This window comes from Mirounga angustirostris, unplaced genomic scaffold (genome assembly GCF_029215605.1).
Source record: "Mirounga angustirostris isolate CCGP_5_RB_7025 unplaced genomic scaffold, mMirAng1.0.hap1 SCAF_4, whole genome shotgun sequence".
NCBI lineage: Eukaryota > Metazoa > Chordata > Mammalia > Carnivora > Phocidae > Mirounga > Mirounga angustirostris.
In genome coordinates, this window is record NW_026991712.1 from 153,296,531 (window position 1) to 153,311,757 (window position 15,227).

Genomic DNA, 15,227 nt, shown 5'->3' on the forward strand with positions numbered 1-15,227 from the left:
TAGTTGTAAAAGTAATACGGTCTCATGATTTAAGAAAGTATTAAATAGCGCACAAGAATATCAGGTAAAATGTAAAAGCTCCAACTCCCCAAATTCCTCAATCTGACCTCCCCCAAGGTTACTTCTCTTAACTGTTTCTTTTGTATTCTGTGGAAATGTTCCATGCGTGTTCAAGTGTATGTGGGTTTGAAGAGTATTGCAGTTTATTTCTGTTTTCTTTTGTTTGCTTAAAATTATGTATTTTCTTTATAGGTATATGCAGTTCTTTTGCATGCATTTAAACAGCTGCATAATATTCTGTTGTACCCATATACTATAAGATCGTGAACCTGTCCTCTGTTAATGGACTTTTAGGCTGAATCTCTTACTTCTTATTTCAAACAATGCTAAGTAAACATAATTCTATAGGAATTTGTACAAGTATATTTGTTGAATAAACTCTTAGAAGTAGGCAGGATCAAAGGATATGTGCATTTCAAGTTTTGGTAGTTGCTGCCATTGCCCACCAAAATAGTTGCATCAATTCACATTTCCTACCAACAGTGTAAGAGAGTAAGGCTAGCATTTTTTAAGGTTTTATCTCAATACTGTAAGATGGCGGCTACATAATGTATGTTGGAATATACAAATCACCCTGCTATCTGTGTGGAACAATGTATTTTGGTGTGGTGCCTTTGGCGGGGGCAGGGGGGGGATTTTAAGTAATTGTTTCTTCAGAGTGGTTACCCAGTTTTAATGTCTTTATAATGACACATTGGAAATAATAAATTTCCAGTATGTAATGAACTGATTGGTATTTTAGATGCTTTAGAAAAATGAAATGGGAAGTAGAGTTTTTTTGATTTATCAGTGTGGGGTAGTCATTGTTTTAATCAGGATTATTCTGTTCTTTATTTAAATAATAATTTACATTATAAATTTATACTATGAAAAGTATACATGCTCAAGGTTGGTGTTTTAGAAAATGAAGAAGATGTCATTGAACTTATAACATCTGAAGAAAATAAGCTTTTTAAGAAACAGTTGCAGTTTTACTATATATACAATTTAAAAAATGTTTTTTTTAAGCATTTTAATATTGTGGTCTTTATCCATTTTTAAAATTTGATTATGTGAGTTGAAAAACTCATGGATATACATTCAGAGAAAGGATTTTCACTTCATAAAGATCATTTTCTCAAGGAAGTGAAAGCCAATATGAAAAAAATTGTTTTCAGTTCAAAGCAATATGTTAAATTAAGTATTTCCGTAGAGGCTGGCAAAAACCTAACAGTAACATAGCTATATCTTCATATGAAAAAAAAATTTTTTTAAGTCATATTATACGGTATAAGTTGTTGTATAAAATATTGTAGAGCTTTGGAAATAGAGTTTGCTATTTGTTTTGTTTTCATTCTCAAGGTAATATAAACTTTGTAAAATATAGGAAAAAACTGTATCCATACCAAACTCATTTATTATTAAAGCTTTACTTTTGTTTTTCCTCTTATTCTTTTTCTAAAATTATTTTATTTTTAGATTTTATTTATTTATTTTAAAGATTTTATTTATTCATAAGAGACAGAGACAGAGAGAGGCAGAGGGAGAAGCAGGCTCCCTGCTGAGCAGGGAGCCCGATGTGGGACTCAATCCCAGGACCCTGGGATCATGACCTGAGCCGAAGGCAGACGCTTAACCATCTGAGCCACCCAGGCGCCCTAAATTTTATTTTTATTTATTAGAGAGAGAGAGAGCATGAGCAGGGGGAGGGGCAGAGGGAGAAGTAGACTCCCCCCTGAGCAGGGAGCCCGATGCAGGGCTCGATCCCAGGACTCTGGGATCATGACCTGAGCCAGAGTCAGATGCTTAACATTTTTCTTTGCTGTGCAAAAGCTTTTTATCTTGATGAGGTCCCAGTAGTTCATTTTTGCCTTTGTTTCCCTTGCCTTTGGAGATGTGTCTAGCAAGAAATTGCTGTGGCCAAGGTCAAAGAGGTTGCTGCCTGTGTTCTCCTCTAGGATTTTGATGGATTCCTGTCTCACACGTAGGTCTTTCATCCATTTTGAATTTCTTTTTGTGTATGGTGTAAGAAAGTGGTCCAGTTTCATTCTTCTGCATGTTGCAGTACAGTTTTCCCAACACCATTTGTTGAAGAGACTGTCTTTTCCATCGGATAGTCTTTACTACTTTTTCAAGGATTAGTTGACCATATAGTTGTGGGTCCATTTCTGGGTTCTCTATTCTGTTCCATTGATCTCTGTGTCTCTTTTTTGTGCCAGTACCATACTGTCTTGATGATGACAGCTTTGTAATAGAGCTTGAAGTCCGGAATTGTGATGCCACCAGCTTTGCTTTTCTTTTTCAGAATTGCTTTGGCTCTTCTGGGTCTGTTGTGATTCCATACAGATTTTAGGATTATTTGTTCCAGCTCTCTGAAAAACGTTGATGGTATTTTGATAGGGATTGCATTGAATATGTAGATTGCTCTAGGTAGCCTAGACATTTTAATGATATTTGTTCTTCCAATCCATGAGCATGGAACGTTTTCCCATTTCATTTTGTCTTCCTCAGTTTCTTTCCTGAGTGTTCTAGTACAGATCCTTCGCCTCTTTGGTTAGGTTTATTCCTAGGTATCTTATGGTTTTGGGCAATTGTAAATGGGATCAATTCCTTAATTTCTCTTTCTTCTGTCTCACTGTTGGTGTATAGAAATGCAACTGATTTCTGTGCATTGATTTTATATCCTGCCACTTTGCCGAATTCCTGTATGAGTTCTAGGAATTTTGGGGTGGAGTTTTGGGTTTTCCACATAGAGTATCATGTCATCTGCAAAGAGTGAGAGTTTGACTTCTTTGCTGATTCGGATGTCTTTTGTTTCTTTTTGTTGTCTGATTGCTGACGCTAGGACTTCTAGTACTATGTTGAACAGCAGTGGTGATAGTGGGCATCCCTGCAATGTTCCTGATCTTAGGGGGAAAACTCTGTTTTGCCCCATTGAGAATGATATTCACTGTGGACTTTTCATAGATGGCTTTTATGATACTGAGGTATGTTCCCTCTATCCCTACACTGTGAAGAGTTTTAATCAAGAAAGGATGCTGTACTTAGTCAAATGCTTTTTCTGCATCTGTTGGAAGGATCATAGGGTTCTTGTCCTTTTATTTATGTGTATTGTATCACATTGATTGATTTGCAGATGTTGAACCACCCTTGCAACCCAGGAATAAATCCCACTTGGTTGTGAATAATCCTTTTAATGTACTGTTGGATCCTATTGGCTAGTATTTTGGTGAGAATTTTTGCATCCATGTTCATCAGGGATATTGGTCTGTCATACTCCTTTTTGGTAAGCTCTTTGTCTGGTTTTGGGATCAAGGTAATGCTGGCCTCATAGAAAGAGTTTGAAAGTTTTCCTTTCATTTCTATTTTTTGAAAGAGCTTCAGAAGAATAAGTATTAATTCTTTTTTAAATGTTTGATAGAATTCCCCTTGGAAGCCATCCAGCCCTGGGCTCTTATTTGTTGGGAGATTTTTGATTACTGCTTCAGTTTCCTTGCTGATTATGGGTCTGTTCAGGTTTTCTGTTTCTTCCTGTTTCAGTTTTGGGAGTTTATACATCTCTAGGAATGCATCCATTTCTTCCAGATTGCTTAATTTGTTGGCATATAGCTGCTCATCATATGTTCTTATAATTGTATTTCTTTGGTGTTGGTTGTGATCTTGCCCCTTTCATTCATGATTTTATTTATTTGGGTCATTTCTCTTTTCTTTTTAATTAAGTCTGGCCAGGGGTTTGTCGATCTTATTAATTCTTTGAAAGAACCAGCTCCTAGTTTCCTTGATCTGTTCTACTGTTCTTTTGGTTTCTGTTTCATTGATTTCTGCTCTAATCTTTATTAATTCTCTTCTCCGACGGGGTTTAGGCTTTATTTGCTGTTCTTTCTCCAGCTCTTTTAGGTGGAAGGTTAGGTTGTGTGTTTGAGACCTTTCTTGTTTCTTGAGAAAAGTTTTTATTGTTACATACTTCCCTCCTAGGACCACCTTTGCTGCATCCCAAAGGTTTTGAACAGTTGTATTTTCATTTTCATTTGTTTCCATGACTTTAAAAAAAAAAATTCTTCTTTAATTTCCTGGTTGACCCATTCTTTAGTAGGATGCTCTTTAGCCTCCATGTATTTGAGTTCTTTCCAAATTTCCTCTTGTGATTGAGTTCCAGTTTCAAGGCACTGTGGTCTGAAAATATGCAGGGAATGATCCCAATCTTTTGGTACCGGTTGAGACCTGATGTGACCCAGTATATCATCTGTTCTGGAGAATGGTCCATGTGCACTCGAGAAGAATGTGTATTCTGTTGCTTTAGGATGGAATATACTCTGAGCATATCTGTGAAGCCCATCTGGTCCAGTGTGTCATTCAAAGCCCTTGTTTCCATGTTGATATTCTGCTTAGATGATCTGTCCATTGCTGTGAGTGAGGTGTTAAAGTCCCCTACTATTTCTTATTGTATTATTATCAATGTGTTTCTTTAATTTTGTTAATTGGTTTATATAATCAGCTGCTCCCATGTTAGGGGCATAAATTTTTACAATTGTTAGATCTTCCTGTTGGATAGACCCTTTAATTATGATATAGTGTCCTTCCTCATCTCTTACTACAGTCTTTGGTTTAAGATCTAATTTGTCTGATATAAGGATTGCTACCCCAGCTTTCTTTTGATAAATTAGCATGATAAATGCATGATAATTAGCATGATAAATGGTTTTCCACCCCCTCACTTTCAATCTGGAGGTGTCTTTGGGTCTAAAATGAGTCTCTTGCTGACAGACAGCATATCGATGGGTCTTGCTCTTTTATCCAATCCAATACCCTGTGTCTTTTGATTGGGGCAATTAGCCCATTTATATTCAGAATAACTATCAAAGGATAGGAATTTAGTGCCATTGTATTACCTGTAAAGTCACTGTTTCTATATATTGTCTCTGTTCCTTTCTGGTCTGTGTTACTTTTGGGCTGTCTCTTCGCTTAAAGGATCCCCTTTAATATTTCTTGCAAGGCTGGTTTAGTGATCACAAATTCTTTTAGTTTCTGTTTGTCCTGGAGGCTTTTTATCTCTCCTCCTATTTTGAATGACATCCTTCCTGGATAAAGTATTCTTGGCTGCATATTTTCTCATTTAGCACCCTGAATATATCATGTCAATCCTTTCTGGCCTGGCAGGTCTCCGTGGATAGGCCTACTGCCAGTCTAATGTTTCTACCTTTGTAGGTTAGAGACCTCTTGTCCTGAGCTGCTTTCAGGATTTTCTCTTTGTCTCTGAGATTTGCAAGTTTCACTATTATATGTCAAGGTGTTGACTCTTTTTATTGATTTGAGGGTGTTCTCTGTGCCTCCTGAACTTGAATGCCTGTTTCCTTCCCCAGATTAGGGAAGTTCTCGGCTATAATTTGCTCCAATATACCTTCTGCCCCTCTCTCTCTTTCCTCTTCTTTTGGCATTCCAATTGTTATAATATTGTTTTGCTTTATGGTATCACTTATCTCTTGAATTCTCCCCTCATGATCCAGTAGTTGTTTCTCTCTCTTTTTCTCAGCTTCTTTATTCTCCATCATTTTGTCTTCTGTATCACTAATTCTCTCTTCTTCCTCATTTATCCTAGCAGTTAGAGCCTCCATTTTTTATTGCATCTCATTAATAGCCTTTTTAATTTCGACTTGATTAGATTTTTAGTTCTTTTATTTTTCCAGAAAGGGATTCTGTAGTGTCTTCTATGCTTTTTTTGAGCCCAACTAGTGTCATCCTGAGACCATGCTGTCCCACCTAGGATTCCGCCCCGTTTACCCACCTGAGCACTTTTCAGGCCCCAATGTCCATCACCGGAGCAGACTTCTGAAAGTTCTGATTTTGTGCTCTCACTTGCTGGTAGCCGGCTGACAGAGGCCCCCTCCCCTCTGCGGTTTATCCTCCCATATATCACCTCGGATTCACTTCTCTGCACCTCCTACCTTGCAGAAAGTGGTCACTTTTCTATTTGTAGAAAATAGAGTTGCAGTTATTCTTTTCTTCAATCTCCAGTTGAATTGCAGGTGATTTGATGGCTATCTAGCTAAATTCCTGGGAGCAGATGAAACTAAGTTCTCCTACTCCTCCACCATCTTGGACTATCGCCTATGCAGTATTTTTCATTTAATCCTTAACAGTAATCTGTGTGGTAGACACTATTACTCCTGTTTTATAGATAAGGAAATTAAGTATCAATTTGCTTAAGGCCCCATACCTATGATTTTAAACCTACTCTTCTCTAACTCCAAACTCCAAAGTTGTTTTGTTTTGTTACTGTTTTGCTCTATTGCTTACTGCTTATTTAATTTTTTTGGTGGGGTCTCATGGTGGTACATGGTTTGCTGCTTTGTGTTTTGACCATGCTGTGTCTACCAAAAAAAACCCAAAATTTTTTTTGGCTTTACATTAGGAAATAATGTTTCCAAATTGTTGTAACCCTTTCTAAGCATCATATTTAATAGGGATATAATAATCCATTAAATGAGACATAGCATTTGTTTACCTTACCCTTCTCTTCTTGTCAGAACTGAAAAGAACTTGTGAAGTTAGTTTCAATTTCTTAAATTACTTTTTTATTTTTATTTTTTAAAGATTTTCATTTTTAAATAATCTCAGCACCTAACATGGAGCTTGAACTTACAACCCTGAGATCAAGAGTCACATGCTCTACTGTCTGAGCCAACCAGGCACCCCAGTTTCTTACTTTTTTTTTTTAAGTGGGCTCCATGCCTAGCTTGAACTACACCTGCACTGATATCAAGAGTCGGATGCTTAACTGACTGAGCCAGTCAGGTGCCCCATTTTCTTACTATTTTAAATGTTGCTATGATGAACATCTTTTTGCAAAGATTGCATTTTTTTAGTTTTAGGATTATTTTGTTAGAGACTCAGAAATGGGAAGGCTAAGTCAAAAAGGTAGGAAAATGTTAAAGCTGTTGCTACATTGCTTTTTGAAAGAGTAAGTTTTTGCAGTCTTTTTTTTTTTTTTTTTAAAGATTTTATTTATTTATTTGAGAGACAGCATGAGAGGGAGGAGGGTCAGAGGGAGAAGCAGACTCCCCGCTGAGCAGGGAGCCCGATGCAGGACTCGATTCCCGAACTCCAGGATCATGACCTGAGCCGAAGGCAGTCGCTTAACCAACTGAGCCACCCAGCGCCCCAAGGTTTTGCAGTCTTACCAGCTATATGTCTTACTATTTCACCAGTACTTTCACTCATTTTACTTTAATAAATACGTTTTGAACCTCTGTTTTGAGCCAGCTCTGAGAGACATCATGGCATACAAGATAACCTGTTGAAGACATCTTTGCCCTCACAGAGCTCATAGTGTAGTGGAGAAGACACACAGATAGTCAACTATAATATATTCTGTTGCCTCCTTTGAAAAGGACAGATACAGTTTGTTGTAGAAGCACATAGGAGAGGTAGCTAACATTAGCAGTATTTTCGTACTGTATTATAATTACCCCATATTAAAATTGCCCTTTTTAAGATTTTGGGGGGGGGGGCGAAGGGGAGGGAAAAGAACAAGCAGACTGTGCTGAGTGTGGAGCCTGATGCAGGGCTTGATCTCATGACCCTGAGATCATGACCTGAACCAAAACCAAGAGCCAGATGCCCAACTGCACCACCCAAGTGCCTAAAATTGCCCTTTTAAAAGGTGTGTGCTAATTTAGTCCAAAAATATCTTAAGCTATTCTTAATTTATATTTTATCAATTATTAATGGGTTCCACATATTATTATTATTATTATTATTATTATTATTATTATTATTATTAAAAATGAAACTGGGGCCCCTGGGTGGCACAGTTGGGTAAGCGTCTGATTCTTGGTTTCAGCTCAGGTTGTGATCTTGAGGTCATGAGATCAGGCTCTCCATTGGGCACCATTTCAGTGTGGAGTCTGCTTGAGACTCTCTCCCTCTCCCTCTGTCCCCCCCCATCAATCAATCAATCAATAAGCAAACTTAAAAAGGAAAGGTACAAATGAAACTACACTGAAACTCTTTCTAACACATAGAAGTCAGATTTTGTCTGTCATTAATCTTAGGCTGAGAGAATACTCCAGACATAAGACCATCTAAATATCTAATTAATTCACATTGTTTCACAGTTTGTCTTAAACTTATTTTTTTAGTATAATCTATCACTCTCTACCAACTTCCAGCTTACCCAGCATTGGTATTTGCAAGGTTCTTTGCTGTTACTTTTACCTGGAATACTCTTTTTGACCTTTCTGCCTGCCAGATCCTCTTATCTATCCTTCAAAACTGAACTCACATGATACCTCCTTTGTCAAGGTTTCCTGGACCCCTCCCCAGAATATTGATGTTTTTAGTCAGAAGACCTTGTTCCTCGTAGATTATAGCATGTTCCTGTGATAGTCTATCCAGCAAGATCATGAGCTTTATATATCTCTGAATCCTCTTTTCTTCTACCACATTTGTTGGGCCTCCCATGAGTCATTTGCTAAATTAGTGAAATCCCACCTATTTGGGTCATCACTGAAGCTTACAGTGAATGCTTTATTTCTTAGCACCTCTGTAGTATTTATTGTCACTAATTATGGTCTTGTATTGTTATCTTTTAACACATATGAGTATAATATATAACTGGTATGCTTAAAGTTCATAAGGCAGTTGTTTAGAATTTAAGGTACATTGTCCTATAGAAATAGTGTTAGAAATTAGTTTAGTATTCCAAGAAAGTACTGTATAATTCTTACAATCCACACTGTTCCCCCTAGTTCTCTATACCACCTATTCTTTGTCATTGTACCTATTTGAAAACTTATTTCATGTTTCAGTTCTGGACTTCAGGAGTAGGTCCTCCCTCAAGATGAGTAGCTGAGACAAGTGAAGGAAGATTTCCTTTCTTTTTTTTTTTTTTTTTATTTAAGATTTTATTTATTTGAGAGAGCGAGTGTATATGAGCAGTGGGGGGGTGGGGAGCAGAGGGAGAAGCAGACTCCCCGCTGAGCAGGGAGCCCAGTGCAGGGCTTGATCCAGGAACCCTGGTATCATGACCTGAACTGAAGGCACACACACTTAACCTGAGCCACCCAGGTGCCCCAAAGATTTCCTTTCTGCTTTCCTGTTCCAGAACACTGCAGAGATTGGGCAGCAGAGCAATGAAAGAAGGTCCTAGACAACCCTAGAAATTGTAGGGAAGATGGAGATTGTGGTTTTAGTGTCTGGCAACAGCCTCTATAGGCATATTTTCAATTCCTTTCAAATTCAAAACAGATCTTAAGTAGTCTCTTTAGTTGCTTTCTTCCTTTCTACTTATTAGTTGAAAACCCTATGTAGGATAAGTAAGAGGTAACTAATTGAGATTCAAACAGGACAGTAAAGTCAAGGTTGGTTTTCATTTTTAAGTAAGTTGGAATGATTTTTGAGCTTCCCTTAATTGTCAGCCTGTGACTCTCATATACAAACATAAATGGATTCTCATCATCCTTTTGTGACTGCCCATATAATGAGATTCTACCATAGTATATTTGTGCTCAAGGCTGTTAGGATTTGATTAGTGGAATGGCCTCCTTATGCTTCTCATCTTTAATTACCCCGGTGTTTATATGCATTGGTTCTGAGTATTATTGATTTGTTTTGTTTTCAAAGTCATGTTGTTTCCCCTAACCCCATATTGAAACTAGCGAGCTATGTTACACAATGAAACTTGAAGAAACTTCTAAACTGATATTGACTGGTTTATGGATTTATATAGATTCTTTAGCTATTCTATAAAAGAAAATCTAATTCAGGGCGCCTGGGTGGCTCAGTTGGTTAAGCGACTGCCTTCGGCTCAGGTCATGATCCTGGAGTCCCGGGATCGAGTCCCGCATCAGGCTCCCTGCTCGGCAGGGAGTCTGCTTCTCCCTCTGACCCTCCTCCCTCTCATGCTCTCTGTCTCTCATTCTCTCTCTCTCAAATAAATAAATAAAATCTTAAAAAAAAAAAAAATTTCAGGTGCTTCTCAGAATGAAAATACCTGGTCGTTATTTGGGTTTTATGGGGATAGGGATACAGGAGTGGCTGGCATATATAGAACAGCTCCACTGGGTGATATGGAAGATCATATCAATGTTTTTGACCAGAATATAATGTTTACCACAACAAATGGTACACAAAGGATTCTAATTTTTAGGGAACAGAAAAGCTGATAGCGAAATACAAGTTGTTGCATACAGTATAGTGAAACAGTGGTTGTAGAGCCCCAGGGAATAAGGCAGACCTGGTCTCAGCTTTTCAGTTCCTAGCTGTTCGGGTTAGGGAAAGCAGTTAAAAATCTCTATTCCTTAGTTTTTTCAACAGTAAAATCAAGATAATAGTACTTATTTCTTTTATTCGTTTAGTAAATATTTAATGAGTGCCTACTATGGACCAGGACTGTTTCCAGCCACCAAGGATATTGACCGGGGGTGGGGGTTTGGGGGGGGAATATGTTAAAAATCCCTGCCCTCATGGGGTTTCATGAAGGAGTTAGATGATAAATAAAAAAATGTGAGTTAAATATATGAACTGCAGTAAATGACACAAATGTGAAGTGTTGGAGAGGGGAGAATGAGGTCAGAATATTGGAAAGGGAAGAAATCTCCAAGAAAGGTTTCTGTGAGGATTAAATGAGATACTGAATATTTAGCAGAGTGCCTGGCATATAATAAGGCATCAATAAAAATTAGCAGCTATTATTGTATTTATGGTATTAAGGAAGAACACAAGTCAATTAGTTAATGAGATAACACCAATCAAAAGTGGGCTGAAGATTATATCTAATGAAAGAAAATTAGTGTATACAGAGATACACACATTAGTCCATATCCAGAGACTGGTTGATGTTTTTCACTCATTACAAATGGAATCTCTTCAACTGTGAACAATTTAATATTCTGAGCTACTCACCAAAGCTTGTAAATGTTATATCATCAGATGTTTTTTCTGTTTGATTTTATTTTTGTTTTATTTTACCAAAATTGAATGGCTCTTATATTTTGGGGTGCTGTATTTGTCCTTAAAACCATGACTGATGTATAAATTTAGGAAAACTAGTTTGTGTTCCACTTTCAGTCTTTGAATCATGGATTACCTTCTAGTTTATCATATTTATCTCTTGAATGTATCTGAATCATTAAGACTTAGATGTTTGAGCACTCAGCTAAAAAAGCACCATGAAGTAAAGTGAAGACCTTTTGTTACTTTCATGGAGTGGAATACATTTGAATAACATGATTTTGGTGCTCAAAATAAGATAAATGATGGCCTACTCTTTTGTGTCTTTCAGTGTGTTAGCATGCATCAGCCCTGAAGCAGTGATTTCTGGATTAAACTACATGTCATTTGCTAATGTTGGCATGAGTGGCTTAAGCCCCAGCGGTGTGGATTTGAGCATGGAGGCAAATGCTATAGCTCTGAAATATTTAAATGAAAGTCAGCTGTCACAACTATCTCTCACTCGATCAAACCAAAATAACTGTGACTCATCTTTTAGCCTTCTACATATTAATACAGACAGAAGCACAGTGGGGCTTAGTCTAATTTCACCAAACAACATGTCATTTGCAACCAAAAAATATATGAAGAGATACGGACTCATACAAAGCAGCGATAACAGTGAAGATGAAGAGGAGCCTCCAAACAATACAGATAGCAAGAGTGAACATTTATTGAATCAAAACCTTATATCCATACCTGAACAATTTGACTGTCAGAAAGAGCCTTCTAGGAATGCCTGTGAGATCATTAATCGTTATAACTGTGAATCCGTGAGCACCCACACAGATACACCAGTATTGAGAAATATTACAAATGAAGTTGTTCAGCCAAAAGCAACTCAGCAATTGAATGAAAACCCAGCTTTCTTATTAAAAAACCTTAAACCAAGTCCTGCAATGAACCTCCGAACTGGAAAAGCAGAGTTTACCCAACATCCTGAGAAAGAAAATGAAAGGGACACTCCAATTCTTCCCGAAAGTTTGAAACCTGAAACTTTAAAGCAAATGAGTAGTATGAATTCAGTAGGCACCTTCTTAGATGTAAAGCGGCTCAGACAGTTGCCAAAATTATTTTAAACCTTAAACTCACACCCTCCTGTTAGGAGGATGGGGTGTCTCTTGAAGAGACTTAGGGAAGCCAGAGCCTTTGGTAGTTGGGGGATGCCTAAGCATCCTAGGGGCCAGTCTGTTTTTGGTAGCAGCTGATTGTGAAGAGCTGAGCAGGTGACCTGATGATGGTCTGTGAGTTGGTGCACTTGTAGAGGAGGGTGAAGTGCTCTGTTCAAGTAGAGCTTGTTCAGCATCCCTGCAGTCTTTTTTAAACAAATCCTGAGATCAGTTATTTTGACAAATTTAGGTAAACCGGTACTATCCAACTCTGCATCTGAACTGCCCTTTTATGCTGGAAATTGTGAAAAGTAACTCCATTTTCCTAGCATGTTGCATCTCTGCATCTACCCAGGATCACCTGAAATAATGTAAAATAAACTTATCATGACCCTGACTAAATCAGCTAAATCAACCCTTATTGAATTTAAGGGGAAAGTTTTATTTTTAAAAATAACTTTAAGATCTTTTATACAATGAGTATAGATGTTCTCTTAATTAAGATGCACATTTGTTAAATTCTGTGGAAGTAAAGCTTTTGCAGTCTGGTGGGTTGATGTTAATGTAACATTTTTAGCTTATAGCACTAGCTATCACAAAATAAGAAAATGATTGAGTATGAGTGTGTTTTATAAACTTTGAATATTTCAAATGTTTTCATATTTTTTAATAGAACTTAATAAAAATGTCTAGATTTACTGTTTTCCTCTATAGCATATCCTTCTCCCCTTGTTTTGAAAAAACTTTTTTGACTCCCAAAAAGTTACAAAAATAATAACACAGTTCAGGTATACCCTTTACCCAGCAATCCCCAATTATAGTATTTTACATAACCATAGCAAATGATCAAAACCAAGAAATTGATATTGGGTACAATATTAGTAACTAAACCACAGACCTTTCAGGTTTCACAAGTTTCTACATGCACTCATTTATTTACTTTTTGGTGTATAACTCTATGAAATTTTGTCACTTACAGATTTGTATAACTTCCACCACAGTTAGCATACAGAACTGTTCACCACCACAAAGAACCTCCCTAGTGCTGTCCTTTTAAAATACAATCCGCGCCCACCCCCCAACCCTAATCCCTGACAACCAGTGGTCTGTTCTCCATCACTAGAATGTTGTCATTTTGAGGTTGTTAATATAAATGGCATCACAGTGTGTAACTTTTTGAAGTTGGTTTTCACTAAGTATAATGTCCTTGAGATCCACCCAAGATGTTAGTGTTGCTTCCCTTTTTTCCCCCACCTTCTTAAAATTAAGTTTTAAATTTTTATTTCTAAATATAATGGAAAAAGTCCTCACTCACTTGAGAGATAAAGCTCTTCTGCTGAAGTTAAGCTGTCATTGCCTTATATCCAAGTTTGATATGTAAGCTGGAAAGAAGAGGACTTTGGATCTCTAAATACCTTCCAACTCATCTGGGCCATCTGAGGGAATAATCTGATAGAACAGTTCCCAGTCTGTAAGCCAGAGGATAGTGACCTGGCGGCCCTCTGCTGGTCCCCCCTGGAGCCGGGACAGTTGCTGCCTGTTGCCCTGCAGCATTGCTCTTTCCGGTGAAAAGTAAGACATGGAGATGGCAATGACCATGAGTCTGTGTCTCCTTCTGTCTCCTTAGACATCATTTGGCACTCCAGTTTAATAAATAGCATAAAAACCCACTTAAAGGCTTCACTAGAGTCAACTTTTAAGAAACGGAATTGTCAACGCCACTTCAAGTGTGCTGTATTTAACCTTAGCCCTCAATACCTCACCCAAGAAGCCAACGTGGGCACAATTTCTATTGCACGTGTTTGAAAAACCTGAGAGAATGCTAGTGAATTAACTGACAGCCTCATTAACTATAACTATACCATTATCACTGGGAACCCTGTCATTTTCACACCAAACAAGAAGCTCTCTGTCTGAACAATAAAAACAACCTGAAGCTTTTTAGGCAAAATCTAATCTATCCCTTCTGTTACCACATCTAATTTAAGGCCAATGATAAGACACTTAAGCAGTTTTGGAGACTGAATTTAGACTGCAGAGTAATTCAACAAAATGTCTCTTTCTACTAAATGCTTGTCTAGAGAAGAGGGACCATCACTGAAGCCTCCTCTGGAAAGTTTTCTAAGAATGTTTTACTGTGGGGGCACCAGGGTGGCTCAGTTGGTTGAGCATCCGACTCTCAATTTCAGCTCAAGTCGTGATCTTAGGGTGGTGAAATCGAGCCCGCTGTCGGGCTTCGCACTGTGCATGGAGTCTGCTTGAGGTTCTCTCTCCTCCCTCTGCCTCCCCGCCCCACCCCCCCCACCCCCGCCGCTGTCCGCATCCTCTCACGCTCACACTTTGTCTCTCAAAAAAAAAAAAATGTTTTACTGTGGGAAGTTATTTGGTAAATTCATGGCTATGGTAGGTTGCAGGCATCTTCAGGCAAAGCATGAGTACTGAAAAAATTGGATTAAAAGACTTTGGATGATCGCCTCTCAAGTGATAACTGTCTGAATTCTTTTCTTTCATTCAGGCCCGCAGCATACCATTTATAGATACGTGGGTACTACTTCAAATGGAATAAAGAAATGATGGAGCTTCCAGTCCTCAGCTTCTGGAAAACAAACCCATTCATCTAGGTCTGGCCAATTGGCACTTCTGCTTTCACCAAACGTCCCCTCTCTCAACCTCTGAACACTATGCTGCCTCATCACTCTATGCTCACTTGTCCTCTGCCTTACCTTTACTGTGCTGAGCTGCACAGAAGTAGATGCAGACTTATTAGACATAAACCTTGCCTTTTGCCCGCTGTAAAGACTCTAGGGAAAACAGATACACCCTGGAAACAGTCATACCACAGTATGAGACAGATGAAAAGTTGAAAGGAGTGATCTAGACTGTAAGGAGCCACAGAAGCATAATCAGGACAGCTTCCATCTTTTTAGGACTTCCCATGTGTTCACGGGGTGCTATGCAGAGTACTCCATGTGCATTGATTGGTTCATTTAAGTGTCCTGGCTGACCCGAGCTGGTGATTGTCATTCTCATAGATGAGGGAACAGCCTGAGGGAGATAATTTACCCAAGTAAGTTGCTAGCAGAGATGTAA

At 38.1% G+C, this 15,227-nt stretch overlaps 1 protein-coding gene across 5 annotated transcripts in view; it reads left to right on the forward strand.

Moving 5' to 3' along the window:
- Window positions 1-14,608, forward strand: part of STIL (STIL centriolar assembly protein) — a 79,246-nt gene extending 64,638 nt beyond the window's left edge. For all 5 annotated transcript variants that reach the window (XM_064589185.1, XM_064589182.1, XM_064589181.1 and 2 more), the window contains exon 17: window positions 11,321-14,608. In XM_064589185.1, the coding sequence (XP_064445255.1) occupies window positions 11,321-12,107 (787 nt within the window). In that variant the 3' untranslated portion in view covers window positions 12,108-14,608. The remainder of the gene's footprint in view (window positions 1-11,320) is intronic.
- The last annotated feature ends 619 nt before the right edge of the window (window positions 14,609-15,227 follow it).